This window comes from Diabrotica virgifera, chromosome 4 (assembly GCF_917563875.1).
Source record: "Diabrotica virgifera virgifera chromosome 4, PGI_DIABVI_V3a".
NCBI lineage: Eukaryota > Metazoa > Arthropoda > Insecta > Coleoptera > Chrysomelidae > Diabrotica > Diabrotica virgifera.
The window spans coordinates 92,425,731-92,446,141 of NC_065446.1; the positions used below are offsets into that span (position 1 = coordinate 92,425,731).

General features: G+C 32.4%; 1 protein-coding gene across 1 annotated transcript in view; it reads right to left on the reverse strand.

Annotated features, from left to right (window-relative positions):
- LOC114338699 (proton-coupled folate transporter-like) overlaps nucleotides 1-20,411 on the reverse strand; it is a 124,233-nt gene that overhangs the window by 70,183 nt on the left and 33,639 nt on the right. The window contains exon 3 of the mRNA XM_050648267.1: nucleotides 18,268-18,525. Coding sequence (XP_050504224.1) covers nucleotides 18,268-18,525 — 258 coding nt within the window. The remainder of the gene's footprint in view (nucleotides 1-18,267; nucleotides 18,526-20,411) is intronic.

Consider the following 20,411-nt stretch of genomic DNA (forward strand, 5'->3'; position numbering starts at 1 on the left):
ACAAGCAAGTACGTATAAAGAAATTGAGTCTCTCTTTTTCCAATAATAAATATTTTCATTCGCTTGGCCGTGAATTAGTGCACTTAACGTAAACCGAGCACTCGAATCTAATAACTTTAGAAGGCTGTAACTCGAGAATAGTAGTTATTCAGACCCAGGTGCCATTGACTTTTTTAATCTACACATCAAGAAGTATAATTGAGCAAACTTTCGTTAAATTTGACCGGGACCATTTTTCCATAAGGAGTGTTGCGGGGTCCTTTGACAATTCAATATTTTTGTTTCTATAGTTACAAAACCTGTATTTTGTGGCATCACGAATATTTGAGTTAAAATAATAATATGTCTATTTGAAATGTTCGATTTTCGGAAAAATATTATGTATACCTTGTACGAAAAGCCACATTCCCGGACTCTGTATTGCCTTGTCTCGGCTTGCGCCTCGACGGCAATATTTACGTCGTCCGGGAATGTTAAACTTTTCTTACTAGGTATACAATGTACTATTTCAGTACATTGATTTTATTATTCTAAACCATAAGTATAAATATTACATTTGTAAAACATTGGTTCCAGTGATTTTTACTTTACATCAGATTCATCGGAACTAAAATTTTCAATATTGCCTTCGCTACATTCACCATTACCTTCCGTCATTTCCAGAATGTCGTGCACTTTCAAAGGCCCAGGTTTGATCCCCCATAAATCCTGTTGGTTTTAAATAATCATCTAAATGCCAACCACAGTTCTCAGGCTGGAGTTTTGTACAGCTGGTTCCAAAAAAAACTGATACGACTCTTAAAGCGTAATTTGTAAAAAATTGAGCAGTGTACTTTCTTCTTCTTCTTCTTTTTGTTTTTGGTCTGGCTGCAAGGCAATTACCAGCACGATTTATAGGCGATCTTGATGTAGTCTGGCTCTAAGCCATATCAAAATCGCTGAATATGTTCTTGTAAAAAGCTTTTGATGAGGTGTGATATAATGAATATGAGTTTAATTCTATTTAATTTATTATATTTTGAAGGATAAATACTTATTATTTACATACTGCCACTCATCATTATCTTTGCCTTATCCCTATGCGGGGTCGGCTTCCCTAATTGTATTTCTCCACACAATTCTATCTTGGGTCATATCAATGTTAATCCCCTTTACCAACATGTCCTGCCTTATCGTCTCCCACCAGGTCTTCTTTGGTCTTCCTCTCCTACTCCTTCCAGGAATCTGCACTTCAGCTATTCTTCGTATTGGGTGATTAACCTCTCGACGTTGAACATGACCAAACCATCTTAACCTATGCTCTCTCATTTTGACATCAATTGGTGCCACACCTAGACTTCCCCTAATAAACTCATTTCTAATTTTATCCTTCTTTGTCACTCCACTCATCCATCTAAGCATTCCCATTTCCGCCACATGCATTCGTTGTTCCTCTTTCTTTTTCACTGCCCAACATTCAGTTCCGTACATCATAGCCGGTCTTAGGCTGTTTTATAGAATTTTCCCTTCAGCTTTATTGGAATTTTTCTGTCACACAACACACCACTCGCTTCTTTCCACTTCATCCATCCAGCCCTAATTCTACTGCATGCATCTCCATCTATTTCTCCATTGCTCTGTAATACCGATCCTAGGTACTTAAAACTATTGCTTTTCACAATCATTTCACCATCCAAAGATACCATTTCATTTGTAGTAGCTCCATCTTTAAATGAACATTCCAAATACTCTGTTTTTGTCCTACTAAGTTTTAAACCTTTTTCCTCCAGAGCTTGTCTCCACTGTTCCAGTTTTTGTTCTAAGTCTCTTTCACTATTTCCTACTAACACGACATCATCAGCATACATTAAGCACCATGGAATGTTACCCTGCAGTTTCGCTGTTATCTGGTCCAAAACTAATGAGAATAAATACGGACTAAGCACAGAGCCTTGGTGCAATCCTACTTTCACATGAAATTTATCAGTCTCTCCCACACCTGTCCTAACACTAGTCGTTACTCCCTCATACATATCCCTCACAAGCTTTACATATTCACCAGGGACTCCTTTCTTATTGAGTGCCCACCACAGAATCTTTCGATGAACTCTATCATATGCTTTCTCAAGATCAATGAATACCATATGAGCGTTTGTTTCTTTACTCCTGTATTTTTCCATCAACTGTCTTATAATGAAAATTGCATCAGTTGTTGATCTGCCCTGCATAAAGCCAAATTGATTCTCGGATATTTCGGTCTCTTCACGTATCCGTCTATCAATTACTCTTTCCCATATTTTCATGGTGTGGCTAAGCAGTTTTATAGCCCTGTAGTTTGTACATTGTTGTATATCTCCCTTGTTTTTGTAAACAGGTACCAGTATACTGCTTCTCCATTCGTCTGGCATTTGTCCGACTTCCATAATTCTATTAAATAGACCTGCTAGCCACCTTGTTCCTGTCTCTCCCATTGCTCTCCATACTTCCCCAGGAATATCATCTGGTCCTACCGCTTTTCCTTTCTTTATTTACATACTGTCACTGACAGTATTTACATACTGTCACTGTCACTGCCAAATCTTAAAATTTGTCAGATAACTTCAACCTCAAAAAATGGCTGTTTGTTTATTTTATTATTTGTCTGTCACAATAAATATAATATAATGTCAGACCAATCATACACTGCTCAAAATGATCAAATCTTACTAAGAGTCGTATCAGTTTTTTTAGGAACCAGCTGTACATTCCGACTCAGTTGCATTAAGCCAAATGGAATTAACAAAAATCGTTCGTAAATTTTTTTTCTAAAGATTTCCAGCATGGTGGTATAGGGTTGGAGTCAAAACTTTTAATTTTTTTCAAAAACTGTTCGCTGTCTTCTTTAGCAGTAGGTATCAGTTTTTATAAAAATACGATTTCTTGCATCATTTACTTTGTTGCAGTTATTCAGGGCATAAATTTTAGCGGTAAACTCTAAAAAACATAAAAGTTTCAAGTAACTATGTGTTGTTTTCTGTTTGCAATTTATAACGACATTTAAATACTGCATTTATATTGAAGAGAATGTCAAATAAACGTCAAATTGAAAGGCAGTTTATTTAGAAGTTCTCCTAAAAATTATTAATTTTTAAGGTTTTTTCTTATCTTTTTGAGTATTACGAGTAGTATAAAGAAGTACTAAACCAGTGATCTGTAAGAAAGTGTGAAATTTAGCGCCTAGAAGTTAAATTTCAGAAAACAAATAATATGGAAGGTATACCACCCGAACCTCCAGATAAAGGTAAATTTTATGTAGAAATGGAAGGAGATGGGATGATGGAATATGAGGAATTAAATAAAAATAACAATAGAGTAAATAATAAGGTAACAAACAAACAAAACCAAACAAGTAGTACTATTGAGGTAAGTAACAAATTTAGTTGCAATAACGATGAAACTTTGACAAATTTAAATCAAACAGATAAGTCAGGTAAGCAAAATTTAAATAAAGTAATAAATTTAAGATTAAAACATAGATATCAATTTGGAGATAATGCACCTTATATAGTACACATAGAAAATAAAAACGGTAACATTGGTCGATTACACAGGATCGGCACGGCCCGTTTGATTTTAAGTGCAGTACCTGAAATTGAAAATAATATCACACAAATTACAGTAGTTGGTAGAAATAAAATCAAGGTAGAACTAAATAATTTTGCTAGTGCTAATAAATTAATTGATTCTCAAATTCTTAAAAGCAAAGAGTATGAGGCATATATTCCAACGTTTTTTACTCAAAAGAAAGGTGTTATAAAATTGGTAGATAAAGAGATAGAAGATAATGATTTAGTATCATTAATTAAACCTAGATTTGGAATTAAATTCGAAGTATTACATGTAAAAAGAATTATGCGGAAAGTGATTCAAGATAATGGTAATACTAATTATGTAAAAACAGGAACCGTAATTGTCACTTTTAAAGGTCAGTCTATACCAAAAAATGTAATAATAGAAAAAATGATATACGAGGTGGAAAATTATACACCCAGAATAATCCAATGTTTAAAGTGTTTGAGATTTGGGCATATAAGTGCCCAATGTAGAGGAAAAGATAGGTGTGAAAGATGTGGCGAAGAACACAACAAATCTAATTGTTCCAATCCGAATAATTTACTTTGTGTATTGTGCAAAGGAAAACACAGCGCTACTGACAAGGGAGCAGATTGTACAGAAAGACAAAAACAGGAATATATTAAAAAAATTATGAATAATGAAAATATAACATATTATGAAGCTAATAATAAATATAAAAAATGTTATTCAACAGTAAGTAAAGACCAAGAAAATACTTCAAATAAATATACAATATCTAAACGAAAAAGATCAAGTAGTATTGATTCTAGTAGTGTAGATAAAGAAACAATGGAAGCACGCAGAAAAATTTTGCAAACACCAAGAATACAAAGTCAGCCTTGTTATAATTTTAATAATCCCATTTATTCTAACACAACACAAACACAAAACGATAATCAAAATAATATAGGAGAAATAATAGTAAACTTTATTTCAGCAACATTAAATCAAATTAATCACAATTTAGATCAAAAAACGTTGGAATTGTTAAAAAACAATATTTCACAATTATTATTACCTCGTGATGGCTAACGTTTCATTTCTTCAATGGAATGCGAGATCAATTAAAACAAATAAGGGTTATTTAGAAAAATTCTTGTATGACAATAAAATAGATATAGGATTAATATCAGAAACTTGGTTAAAAAAAAGTAATTTTATTAACTTTACTGGTTATAATGTCTTTAGGAATGATAGAGATGATGGATATGGTGGAGTAGCCATCCTTTTGAAAAAATTAATAAAATTTTACAACAGTCCTACTTTTCATCAAATTAATGACATAATGTGCAATAGCATATCAATTAAAATTCAATCCGGAAAAAAGTTAAACATTTATTCAATATACGTAAAACCAAATCTTAAAATCACTCTAAATGAATGGAAAAAGTTTTTTAATAGTCTAGAGAAGCCTTTTATAATTGGTGGTGATTTTAATAGCCACAATTATGTTTGGGGTTGTAGTACTGTAGATACTATAGGAAAAAATCTGTTAGAAGCTATTGAGGACTGTAATCTTGTAATTTTAAATAATGGTAAAGAAACTTTGATGCGTAGACCGAATAGCAATAATAAATCTGCAATAGATCTTACAATATGCTCAGCAAATATTAGTCATTTTTTCGATTGGGATGTTGTGGACGAGACATTAGGATCAAATCATTTTGCTATTATTATTAAGTCAAATATTAATGTTAATAAAGCGGAATGTGTAAATACAAAATTCCAATGGAACATAAATAAAGCGGATTGGTCTCTTTTCTCTTCTATCACTGATAATTTCATGGAAATAGATAATAATTTAAATTACCAACAATTTTTAAATAAATTAAACGAATATTGTAAGATATGTATACCGGAGAAGAGAACAGGGACTAATCCACGATTTAGAAAAACTTGGTGGAATGACAATTGTAAAAAGGTAATAGAAGAACAAAAACTAGCTTTACGCAAGTTTAAACTACAGTCTAATATACAAAATTATATAAATTATAATAAATGTGTAGCGAAAACCAAAAAAGTTGTATTAGAGAGTAAGCGTAATGCATGGAGAAATTTTTGTAAAACTTTAAACAAAAATACACCAATTAAAGATATGTGGAATCAAGCCAAACGATTACAAAACATTTTTAAACCACAAGTAAATCCAGTGACTGAAGGAGAATGGGTTGAGGAGTTTTTAAGAAAATTATGTCCAGATAATATATTTTCAAAAATTAATGTAATGGAAAGAAAAAACTCTATGCATCCACTTTCAATTCCATTTACTTTCTGTGAATTAGAAATAAGCCTTGAGAATAAGAAAAATACTTCTCCAGGTATAGATAATGTACATTATATTATGTTGGCCAATTTACATCAAAAAGGGAAAGAAACACTATTAAATTTTTTTAATCAAATATGGTTATCAGAAGATATTCCAGATAACTGGAGAGAGTACCGGGTGATTCCTATTCTCAAAACAAATCGGAATCCTGATTCAGCAGAATCTTATAGAGGTATTTCATTGAGCTCCTGCATAACAAAAACACTGGAAAGAATGATAAAACTTAGGCTCGAAAGTTGGCTAGAAAAAAACAATAAATTATCACAAACACAATTTGGATTTCGAAAAAATCATTCTACTGTGGAAGCTGTGAGTCATTTGGTAACAGATATAAATTTAGCGTTTACGAAAAATTCTTCAGTAATCGCTCTTTTATTAGATGTTGAAGCAGCATACGACAACGTTAATTTAAATATACTATATAACAAAATGATACAAATAGGTCTGCCAGAATGCTTCTGTCAAAAAATAATAAAATTGTATGACTGTAGAAAAATTTATATATCGGTAAATAATAACACATTTGGTCCAAGACTAGCGATGGGTGGTTTACCTCAAGGAGGAATATTAAGCCCTTTGTTATATTTAATTTACACTTCTGATATAGAAAAAAATTTAAACTCAACAAAAATTTTACAATTTGCAGATGATATAGTTATTTATCAAGAAAACATTAAAATAGAAAATGCAGTCAAATCCATTGAAGAAGGAGACAAACATATTAAAATATGGAGTGAATTACATGGACTAAATATATCTGATTCCAAAACCAAATTATGTATTTTTACAAGAAAACGAAAAGAAATACCCAATCACATCTTAATAAACAATATATCCTATCCTGTACAAAGTTATGTAAAATATTTGGGTATTACTCTGGATAGACAGCTTCTCTGGAAAGAACATATAGACCATATAGTTAAAAAAACAGAAAAAGGAATAAACCTTCTTCGATTCGTATCACACTTACGTTGGGGAGCAGATCCAAATATTTCTTTGTTGTTATTTAAAAATAATATAAGAGCTATATTCGACTACGGATCAATATTATACAGTGACGCATCACAGTGTCATTTAAATAAAATAGACAAAATCATTAATAAATCCCTTAGATTGTGTATAGGAGCCCTAAGAAGTACACCGATAAATAATCTACAAGTTGAATGCTGTGAAATGCCGATGGATATAAGACGAAAAAAACTTGGCATCAACCTTTTAGTTAGATTGTATGAAAAAAAGGCAAGTTTAATTTCCAAAATACATCAACTGTTTTTAGCAGACTTGACAGAAAAATATTGGATAAAAAAGAAAACTCTAAATATGGTAGATTTATATTCAAAAATGACAATATATGATAAACAACTTTATAAATATGACATAAACCCAAATTATAATATTGACTTTAATAGTATGGAACAAGTTCAGGTATACTTTTTAAGGGACTATAGCAAGTTGCCTATATCTTTAAGAAAATTAGTGTTTATCTCCGACAGTTCACAAATGTTCAAAGATTATTGTATGCTATATACAGATGCATCAAAAAATATTGAAGGTGTGGGATGTGCCTATTGGGATAGCAGTAATAAAATTAGTAAAATGTTTAAACTAAATTCTATTATGAGTATATACACAGCTGAATTAATAGCGATAATGGAAGCACTAAAATATTTATCTAATATAAATCATTCAAAGTTTATAATTTTTAGTGACAGTAAAAGTTCTCTTAGTAAAATTAGTGCTATAAATCCTAAATCAAAAGTGAACTACATTGAATTATATATCATAAATAAAATTAAAGAACTTCAGCAACAAGGAAAGTCTGTTAAGTTGGCATGGGTTAAAAGCCACTGTGGAATAACTGGAAATGAAATGGTAGATGAATTGGCTAAAAACGCGGTGACACAAGGAGTATTAACCCATTATCTTTGTACGCCAAAAGATATTGAATCAAATTTATTCAAAGAGATTAAGAAAGAATGGAAAGAAAGGTATATTGATGAAAACGTAAATACAGGAAACCACTACAGATCAATCAGAAACTATATAACGGATAAACCTTGGTTTTCTAAAATGGAGTCGACAAAAGATATGATAAGAACCATATGCAGAATGAGATTTGACCACTGTCTTACTCCATCATATTTATTTAAAATTAATATAGCTGATAGTCCACAATGTATTTGTGGACAGTTGGGCAATCTACAACACAAAATTTTGACCTGTTCTCTTATCTCTAATAAAGTTAATATGTTTTTAAATTCACTGTATTCTTTGACTGATGTCCACCATCCCATTAATTTAAATTATTTATTAACATTAGAAAATAATGAGTTGGTATACCGACTATTGTATAAACATATTTTAGATATTAAGCTTAAATTGTAATTGTAAAATATAGAGTAAGTATTTCTTGTAAATTGTTATATGTTAAAAGAAAAAGAAAAGAAAAGAAAAGAAAAAAAAAAGAAAAGAAATATAAAAAAAATAATAAAATAAAAATAAAAAAAAATAAAAAAATAAAAAAAAATAATAAAAAAAAAGAAAGAAAAAATATAAAAAAGATATATAAAAAAAATAGAAAAAAAAATATAATAATTAAAAAATATAAAAAAAATATGTAGATAAAAATGAATGACGAACTTGGACAGTCCATAGTAAAATAGCTTTCGAATGAAGTAGAGGGCTAAAGAAGAATGTTGCAGTTTTTGCTGTGGAACTCTGAGAACATCATTTGGAAAAAAATTAATAAAAATATATATATATGTGTATGTGTATATATATATATGTGTATATATATATATGTGTATATATGTATGTATATATATGTGTGTATATATATGTATGTGTATATATATATGTATATATAAAATTATTAAAAAAAATACAAAAATAATTATTTATTAGTAGAATTGTTTATTATATTAGTATTAGTTTTAGGATAAGATACGAAAAAATGACTAATAAAATAAAAAATAGTAAAATTGGCGAATGGATTTAGTGTCCGCAGTCATATAAACCCAAACAAACAACATTTATATTGAATAATATATTATAATATATTTAAATATTTAATGTTTACAATTTTTTTTAATTAATCTAATATAAATAAATTTACAAATTATTGGATATTTCATAGTACCTATACTTGGATTCAGTTGTAGATTTCAGCGTTGGCTCTAACGCACAACGTAAATCAAATGGAAGAAAACGATGCGCTGTTGCAAGCTCGTCGTCTGACTTACCGTGGCAGAGCCGGCTTCAGATGCGCGTAAAACGATATGGGAGTATCGGCAACCTTGCTTTTCATAAGAAGTGTACTGAAATTTACTCGTGAATCCGAGTATATATACACATATTGCGAGTTTTTGCCAGTGATTTTCCTTTTTTGCCAATTTTGCCAATCAATTTCGCTCAAGAGTTTTTTTGTACCTTTATATTTCAGAATATTCCAATTATAAGGATATAATTCTATATTGCAACATATTTTTAATGCTGAATAACTTTTCTCCAAAGCTAAATTTATATTTTTTGACATACCTCGTATAAAATTTATAAAATTGATGCTAGCTCCACCTTAGGTTTTAGACAATTCAAAGCTCTTTATGAACAATTGCTTTTTTTCGCAAAATTAATAATAAAAGAGTTTCCTACTTGTAAGAAATAAAAATGAAGTTTGGAATTTAATTTCAGAAAAATTTGCAATTTTTTTTCCAATTATAATGATGTAATTGCGTACTAAAACATATTTTATGATTATTAATACCTTTTCATAATAACAATTTTCGATTTGTGAAAAATAAACGAAACGAAAATAAATGAAATTAACATTTTTTGACATAACTCGTATAAGATTGACAAAATTTGACATCTGATTGTTGAATCATAGGATTTACATCATGCAGAAATTTTTATAAAGAATAACTTTTTTTCGTAAAATTAGTAATAACAAAGTATTACATATGTTTAATTATCCATAAGTAGACGCTGTAAAATTTTACAAATTAGACAACCCTCATTTAGAACAGGCTTTTTACGGGCAACCCTATGTCATCGTATTTGCAATTAAACAGTGTTTATTTTTGTGTTTGGTTGATAGATTAAACAAGTAGGTGCAAATACCTATGAACAAGACACCTGTTTCAACCTGGCAACCCAATCGATTTGACAGGATAAAAATAGGCACCCCTATGTTTACATATCCTATAGGTTTTGCACTTACCGATAGTGTTAATTTTTTTTGTTAAGGGGGTATTAGTACGCTATGGTCAAAATAGGTGGCCAATTTTTAAACTAACGTTTAAAAGTTCTTTGAATAGATGGCAGCACGTACATATATTTTATTATTAAATTTAGTTCTCTGAACGACACCGCATTGATGCCATGTATTGCAACTTAGGCTCGGCACATCTCGATCTTAATCGTACTTTGTATTTACAGACGACAGTTGTTAATCCTTTCTTTACCTGCCTAGGGTAAATTCTCATTAATAGATACTAAACGTTCATTCATTTGGATATAGTTTATTATTTAATATTGTATTATACGGCAATTCGTAATAAATTCTTTACCTGCTCAAAAGGATTTATTTCAAACTAAAGAAATTTGCAATTATTTGAAATACAAGTAAGTGCCTATCTAAATGACCAAAAAAGAATTATGCTAATTCTCAGAATGAAGATCGAGTATAAAATTAGTATTTTTAATAAATGTAAAATACGTAAGTATGAAGATCGAGTATAAAATTAGTATTTTTAATAAATGTAAAATACGTAAGTCAATTGAAAAACAGAGTCACTACAATAACTTTTTTCATATTGAATGTTTTTTCAACAATGAAAGTTTTTTCCTCGGAAAATTTCACATTTTCATTTCATTTCTCATTTCAACATGCGAGGCAAAATAATAATTAGCCTAATGAACCACTTACTTAAAACATTTTTAAAAGTAATATACTGCAGAATTCCTATATAAAAAATGCGAAGAACAAGTATCACGGACAAAGATTTGATTCCGCAATGCCTTGCCCTTAGGCACCCGAGAGGCTCTATTGACTGTCTAAGTGCTATATATTTGTTTTATCGACTACAAAAAGGCATTTGATAGAGTACAACATGATAAGCTGCACATACTCATAAATTATCTTGGGAGGAAACTGGATTAGATGATAGATCTAAACAACATTAGATATGCCGACGACGCAGTAGTTTTTGCAGATAGCCTAGATGATTTGCAAAGAATAATGTCGCGCATATAAGACATAAGTAGTGAACATGGAATTTCAATACGAAAAAAAAAGAAAGTAATGGTAGTCATTAAGAGCGAAATATATTACATACACGGCTTTTGGTTAACCAACAACCAATTGACAGAGTGGACAGCTACACATTCCTTGGTACCTACATAAACAGTCAATGAGACCACTCTAGTGAAATAAAACAACGCATAGGAAAAGCGAGATCAGCGTTCATAATGATGAAGTCTCGTTTCCGAAGTCACATTTACCACTTGTTAACAAAATTTCTATTATCAGATCCTATGTATTTTCTAGATTATTATACTGAGTAGAAGCCTGGACTCTTTCCGAAACTTCTTTAAGAAAACTCAAGGCATTCAAGATGTGGTATTACAGTCGCATTTTAAGAATTTCGTGGATGGGTCGTGTGACTAATGTTGAGGTCTTACGTAGAATGGGCAAGGAATGCGAGATTATTAACACACATTCTTATCAAAGAGCGCAAAGTAGAATATCTTGGCCATGTTATGAGGAATGAATAGAGATTGCCGCTACTCATTCTTCAGGGCAAGGTATTGGGAAGAGAGGACCAGGGAGAAGAAGAATATATCTGAGAAACTGGTTCAATACCTACATCGACAAACAGACTATTCCTAATAGCAGCATGCAAAGTTAGGATAGCCATGCTGATCGCCAACATTCGGATCGAATAAGCACCGTGAGAAGAAGAATATCTCATTTTAAATTCTTCTTCTTCTTCTTTATGTGCCTCGTCCATTGCGGACATTGGCACGTTAGTCCAAACCATTGGCGTAAGTTTTGAAGCCATGAGTGTCTTCTTCTTCTGGGTCCACGTTTGCTCTCTGTTTTACTCTGTATTGTCAGTGGCAGTATACGATATTTATCATGTCTCATAATATGATCGAGGTATTCAGGTTTCCGTTTCTATTGTGAAACAGATTTCTCATTTTTGTTTTCTCCTCAGCGCAATACCTCTACGTTGGTAGTGTGAGTCGTCCAGGACATTTTGAGGATAAGTCGGTACACCCACATTTCGAATACCTCTAGCCTTTTCGATAATGTTTCCGTTATTGTCCAGGTCTCTGCTCCATACAACAAGACTGGAAATACATAGCATTTTAGCAACTGTATTTTTAGTGGGACAGATATGTCGCAATGATTGAATATATTTCTCATGTTAAATGTAGCTCTGGCCTTTTCAATTCTACATCGTATTTCGGTTGTTTGATCCCATTTCTAGTTGACGACTGTTCCAAGGTATACATATACTTCTACGTGTTGAATTGGTTTTTTATTTTCAATTGTCTGGCAGGTTTTTGAGTTTTGCTCACCAGTGTCCATTTTTGTTTTATTTATGTTGATGGTTAAAATCTCTTTTTTCACTCGCTCTTTGTAGGTACCCGGGTATGACAGGCCTGTCGATACTGCTAGCAACCGCAACTGTATCGTCTGCATATCGGTTTATCTAATTATTACTCCAGTAAATTTCAATATTTTTTTTCACTTACGGAAATATTTGACATAAATTAATCAATGATTATACAATATTGTTTTGTCTACAATTTTTTTATTAGGATAATGCCTCAACAAATACTAATGGCCATTGGCATGTGTAATGTGTGTAAAAATGTCGACGTCATCGTCTTTACAAAGAGACGCTAATTGTATCCGAACAATGCATTATTTGCGGCCCTATAAAAATTAAATTTGCCAGAAAGTGAATAAAACTGAAATTGTTTTTAGATCCGCCCCACATAACATACTAGAGCTTACTTATGTTATTTATGTATTATGTCAAAACTAGTATAATCCCCCAGTAAACACTTTGAGTCATTTTGAACCTCGTTTAACTTTCAACCATTCGTATAACGTCACGGTTTCAAGCATAAAAAATGTATATTTGTATTGTTAAGACACTGTGACGTTATACAATCATGATTGAAAGTGAAAGTCAAACAAGGTCCAAAATGCGTACTGGGAGGGGGTGGGGCCACTTTTCTAAACAAAACCGCGTGATTCATCGTATTTCCGTGGTTACAAAACTCGTTTTCAATTGTTTGTAGATTTTCTTAAAATCCGGCAAACGCGCATCTGTCTCCATTTAATACATCACTGCTGCCATCTACTAAATGACACGTGAACTCATCTTCTCATCTATTAAGTGACAGCGGAACTAATTTATCACTAGAAAAATGCCAACTTATTGCTGTAATTTCAACAAAATCCCCAGATTGCAGCTTTTAACTAAAATTTTTACTTTTAGGTACAGTTAATTTAAAAATTATGGCAGTATGGACAATGAAATTTTGTTTAAAATAAAGCTTTTTGCATAGTTAATCGTTTCTGGTAGTTATTTTCCACCCAAGTTCAAAAATTATTATGCAAAACGAATTTTTATAGCAAGTTACTAAGTAAGTTATGACATGGACTCCTTTATGTACAGTTATAAAAAATATACTGCTTTCTTTGGAAATTTTAACTAGATACTATTAAAATAGAAAGTCTACAGTTCACGTACATACCCCTAAGTTGAAGATTGGTTTTAAAATAGTGACGGTAACTGTACCTAAAAACTATATAAATTTTAACATTGTGTCATACCACCTTAAACACGTCAGTCAAATTTATGAAAAAATCATTTTTTAATTATTAATTAATTATAGTCAGAACAGGATTATATCAGGCACCCCTTGTTTTTTATAATGTTTAACATACTAATTTACATATAAAATAATTTTTTCCATTAAACAGATCGGTGCAGTTCAACCTTATATCGTATCCTCTACTATATAGACTCCTCAAATTTGGACCAGTTAATGCTTCTTGTAATTGTTAAAAGTGTATTTTATTTACTGCAATGATTTTACATATAACAGATATTTTATTATACATATATCAGATAACCAAAGTTAGCAGCTGCATATGAACTGAGGATATTGTTAATTTTTTATGAACAAAATATTTTATAAACTGCTTTTTCAGTGATGCTAAATAAAAGGGATTCACTGATAAAGTCGCTCCTGTTATCTTACACAATTGTAGTTATCATCATGACCTTGTGATTATCTTGGGATATGTGTCACTGTAACAGTGTTTTGTAGAATAATAGAAACACATTGAATAACACGAAGTGCATCCTAATTCCCAAGGGAGTATTTTAGATAACGTGTTGTATATTTTATCTATTCTATACGATATGTGGCTATTAAATAACGCAACTGACGCTGTAAAATAGTTTATGTTCAATTCATACGTATTTACTTATTATCACCTTCAAAATGCATCTCTACTTTACAGTGGTGTCTAATAATGCCCCTTTCTTTTTCGGCATTGGAATTTCTTTTTCGAAACTTAGCTTCTATCATGAAATGGTCTGAGTCAATATTTGCGCGTCTATAACTTCTGACGTCCATTAGATTTGTAAAGTGCCTTCTGCCAATTAAGATGGTCAATTTGGTTTGTGGTTTTTCGAGTTGATGATATCCAATGATTATTTTAATATCGTTTTTGACACAGTTATCATATGCTCTTTTAAGGTCTTCACAGAATTGATCTTTAATTTCTTCGTCTTTTTTCCTCAATTAGCGCATGCACCTTGATCAGGCATGCATTACAGGCAGGCTCTAAAACCATTAACATGTTTTTTTTATTTTCTTCGATACTAGGAACACGGTTCCGAACTCGTGTTGGTGAGGTTGCAGCTGTAATAGATATCATGTTCTTTTTTTGCATAATGCCTGTTCCTGTGCATCGGAGCTCTTGAATGGCTGCAATATGTATTCTATATTATAGCAGTTGATCTTGGATGGAGCAACTTCAGTCCCACTTAATACAGCGTTGTTACATTCCAGTATTAATCTTTCCTTTCCAAGTTATTGTCCTTAGTTCAGTGCCTAGGTCGTCGTCTTGAATTAAGTCCGTCTTTTCTATCTTGATATTTCATAACAATAGGTTGTTTTTTTACTTTTTACGGGAGAAGGAAGTTAGCTTCATGCCCAACCTGGAGGGACAGGGACCCTTGTTAGGATTACCATAGCTTAGCCAAGATGGTCCAGATTTAAGGCGCTTTAAGGCTCACAGAGCAATGGGGAAATAGATGGAAATGTATGCAGTAGAATTAGGATTGGATGGATGAAGTAGAAGGAAACGAGTGGTATGTTGTGTGACAGAAAAACTCCAATAAAGCTGAAGGGAAAATTCTATAAAACAGCCATAAGACTGGCTATGATGTACGGAACTGAATGTTGGGCAGTTAAAAAGAAAGACAACAAATGCATGTGGCCGAAATGAGAATGCTTAGATGGATTAGTGCAGCGGTTCTCAACCACCGTGTCGCGACACACTGGTGTGCCGGAAGAACCTATCAGGTTTGTCGCGAGATTTACGAATACAATATTTTTATTTATATTTTTTTACTTGTTATAATATACCAATCATGCATATGTTCTTACGAAATAAAAAATAATATGCTTAATATATTCATCTGTACTTACCTACCACTAGCAAAAATTTGTACATATTATAAGGGTGTCGCGAATCTGTAAGGAGTACGTTAGTGCGTCGCTGGGTAAAAAAGGTTGAGAACCGCTGGATTCGTGAAGTAATAAAAAAAGATAAAATTAGGAATTAGTATATTAGGGGACGTCTAGGGATGGCACCAATTGATGCCAAAATGAGGGAGCATCGGTTAAGATGGTTTGGTCATGTTCAATGTCGAGACAGAAAGGAAAAGAGAGCCTATGAAAATAGACAAATAGAAAAAATGGAAGAAAATTTCAAAAACAACGAAATTAGAGGGGCATACGAATACCTAAAAAAGATAAGAAGTGGGTATAAACCTCAAACAAGTATGTAAAGATGAAAGTGGGCAAATAATCAGTGACCAACAGAAAGTCACAGAAGCCTGGAAGCATTATTTTCAGACCATACTTGGAACACAAGTAGACATGGAAGATGAAATGGGTATGAACTACGTAGAAGAGAATGAAGTAGATAATGGAGTAGAAGCTCCAACTATAGAGGAAGTTCTCGAAGCTATTAAGGCCCAGAAAAACAATAAAGCTCCGGGAGTTGACGAAATACTAGCAGAACTGTATAAGGTAGGTGGCGACCACCTAGCAAGTCACATCCACGCGCTCATCAAAGACATATGGCAAGAAGAGAAAATACCCGACGACTGGAAGAAAAGTATAGTATGCCCGATCTATAAAAAAGGAGACAAACTACCGTGGAATCTCTCTACTATGTACAGCATATAAAGTCCTCACGTATATTATAAACCAGAGGCTCCAACCGCTAGCAGAAAATATTATTGGAGAGTATCAGACGGACTTCCGACGGGGAAGATCGACACTGGATCAAATAATTACAGTCAAACAGATCTTGAGCAAATCATGGGAACACGATATTGATGTTCACAACGTGTTTGTAGACTTTAAACAGGCATACGACTCAGTCAAAAGGAACAAACTACTATATATTGGCTGAATTGGCAATACCACACAAGCTAATAAGACTCATTAAAGCCACAATGGATGAAACTCAGGCATGTGTACGAATACAAAACCACCGGACAGACTTTTTCAAAATTTCGCAGGGACTAAAGCAGGGAGATGGGCTGGCCCCAACATTGTTTAACCTGGGACTGGAGTATGCGGTTAGGCAAATGCAAACTGGACGAGGAAACCTACTGACCAACCGAACGGTTCAAGTGGCCGCTTATGCCGATGATATTAATATTATGAGTAGAACATCAACAGGGGCACAGGAAACATACGCAGAGTTAAAAACACAAACAAAAATGCTAGGTCTGGAAATTAACACAGAAAAAACAAAAATAATGACTCAGACGAGAAGAAATATAGTCCCACAAAACATTATACATGAAGATGACATTGAAACGGTTGGAAAGTTTACATACGTGGGAGTAGAAATATATGCCGACGGATCAGAAAATGGAGAAATACGGAAGAGAATAACGCAGGCAAACAGAGCTTATTTTGCCCTCTCCCATATATTTCGGTCTAAAAATATCCACCGAAATACAAAGATGAGAATCTATAAAACTTTAATTCGACCAATAACATGCTATAGCAGTGAAGCCTGGGTCCTGAAAAAAACATCCAAAAACAAACTCGACACATTCGAAACGAAAGTACTGATGAGAATACTAGGACCTGTGAGGGAAAACGGAATCTTCAGAAGTCGATACAACAACGAACTTTATCAACTTTATAAGGAAGCACCCCTGTCAGACTTCATTATAATACAAAGAATGAAATGGGCCGGACATGTGATAAGAATGGGAGAGGATAGGCTACCAAAAAGAGCACTGAATGATAGAATGTAGGGAAAGAGACCGGTTGGAAAGCCAAGAAAGCGCTGGGAAGACACAGTAAACAGCGACGCACAAGCCCTTTTAGGAGTCCGTGTATGGAGAAGATCAGCCACAGACAAGCAAGGGTGGAGGCAAAAAATAAAGGAGGCCAAGGCTCAATTTGGGCTGTAGTGTCGTAGAAGAAGAAGAAGGCTCATAGAGCAATGGGGAAATAGATGGAAATGACAGAAAAATTCCAATGAAGCTGAATGGAAAATTCTATAAAACAGCCATAAGACTGGCTATGATGTACGGAACTGAATGTTGGGCAGTTAAAAAGAATGAGAACAACAAATGCATGTGGCCGAAATGAGAATGCTTAGATGGATGAGTGGAGTAATAAAAAAAGATAAAACTAAGAATTAGTAGATTACGGGACGTCTAGGGATGGCACCAATTTATGCCAAAATAAGGGAGCATCGGTTAAGATGGTTTGGTCATGTTCAATGTCGAGACTTTAATCGCCCAATAAAAAAATTGCTGAACTACGGGTTCTAGGAATAAGTAAGAGAGGAAGACCAAAGAATACCTGGGGGGAGACGCTCAGGCAGGATATGTTGGTAAATGGAATTGATGTTAATATGACCCAAGATAGAAACTTATGGAGAAATGCAATAAGGGAAGCCGACTCCGCATAGGGATAAAGGTAAAGAGAATGATGATAATTAAATATTTACACATCGCTCATGCGATCTACACAAATGTTAATTCTCTTACCTATTTGTGACACCAACAGAATGGGTTTCCTTCCAAACTTATCCGACCATTGACCAGCAAACAAACAAATAGTTAATCCAAATACTTGAGTAACTATTGAACTGACTGTACTTATAACATTTACTGTTGGTTGAACTTTCTTCTGTAAATCATTTAATGTAGGACTCTCCGTGTTTCCTAACAAGGCACATTCTGTTTGGTTATATCCTAATATTATGTAGCAGGTACGATATAGAGTTAGATTTGTTCCTACTGGACCTGAAATAGAAAATTACTTATATCGTTTGAATAAATAAAAACGTTTGATAATACTGGAAATATCAAAATTAATTTTTTCTTTATTTTATGTGAAAAACAATGTGAATTAGCTTTTGATAAAGAGTGTGCAAATTAAAAATAAAGAAAAAAATATACAAAGTTTTTCGGAGATACATAGAGCACTGGTTAAAAACTTTTTAAAAATGTATGTAAAAAGGTTGAATGAAATGGATAAGCACAGTCCGAAAGAGATGGAAGAATATAAAACGGCAAGGAATAATGCTAATGTCACATACAGGGTAGCGAGAAAGTATTGAAACACGGTAATTTCTCGGAAAGCGCTTAAACGATTTTTATAAATTTTGGTGGGTAAGGGTGTTCTAATGTGATAATGTAATTATAGTGGTAATTACATTGTTGTCAAATCTTCCATTTTTCTGTAAATCTAATGAACTTTTATTTTAAATGGAACACCCTGTATATTTTTTGCGTTTTGAAGGCCTTAAGAAATACTGATTATTTTTCATGTGATATTCCCCATACCTAAATGCCATAATTTCGGGGTTATTGCTACATTTATTAAAAAAAATGTTTTAACAAATTATAAAAATCAATTTTTTGGCACGGGTAGACATTATTAATTTTAGGTTCTTTGGATCATTGGGAACAAAAATAGGTCTTCTGTAATTTTCCTCAAAAGTTAATCGTTTCCGAGTTATAAACGATTAAAAACTGAAAAAAAAAAACGAAAAATGACGATTTTCAAGGTTTAAAAACACAAGTAAAAAAATCATTTTTAAAATTAGGAAGTACCTGAATTCAAGCTCAAACCTTTTTCTATCAGATCCCTATAAGAATTTTTGGCATGTTTTATTCTAAAACATTGTTTTTTTAATTGTTAACGAAGCTCATATGAGAGGACGGGCGATTGGGCTGCATTAAAAACTAAAATATAATGTTTTAGAATAAAATAAGACCAAATCACTTATCGGTATCTGATAAGATAAGGTTTGAACTTGCATTTAGGCGCTTCGTAGTTTCAAAGATAATATTTTTTACTTGTTTTTTTAACCTAGAAAATCGTCATTTTTCGATTTTTTTCAGTTTTAAATTGTTTATAACTCGAAAACGATAACCTTTTGAGGAAAATTACAAAAGACCTTTTTTGTTCCCAGTGATCAAAAGAATCTAAAATAATGTCTACGCGGTCCGAAAAAATTGATTTTTATAATTTGTTAAAAAAATTTTTTTAATAAATGTAGCAATAACTTCAAAATTACGGCATTTAGGTATAGGGAATATAACATAAAAAATAATCAGTATTTCTTAAGTACTTCAAAACGCAAAAATATACAGGGTGTTCCGTTTAAAATAATAAACTTTATTAGATTTCCAGAAAAAATGGAAGATTTGACAACAATGTAATTACCACTATAATATCGGCCACATTCTTACCAACCAAAATTTATAAAAATCGTTCAAGCGCTTTCCGAGAAATTACCGTGTTTCCATACTTTCTCGCTACCCTGTATAAGAAAAAAAGAATGACTGGCTAAACAAAAAACTGGAAGAAATAGAACATGACGGGTGCAACAACAAATTAAAGCAGTTCTATAAACAAATAAAATCATTTAACACTAAAGGGACGCCCAAAGTAAGAGGGATGAGAGATAATGAAGGAAGAATTGAGCATTACCCCATAAAAATAGGTAAATATGGCAAGGACATTTCAACAAAACACTGAATCAAAAAAACATAAACGACGAATCAAATAAAGAAAGCGAGGAGGAGAATGTAGCGGAGAGACAAGGTGAGTCTGAGGAAGCATAAGATGCCCAAACACGAAAGAAATGCAAAAAGAAATAATTAAAGCAAGAAATGGTAAA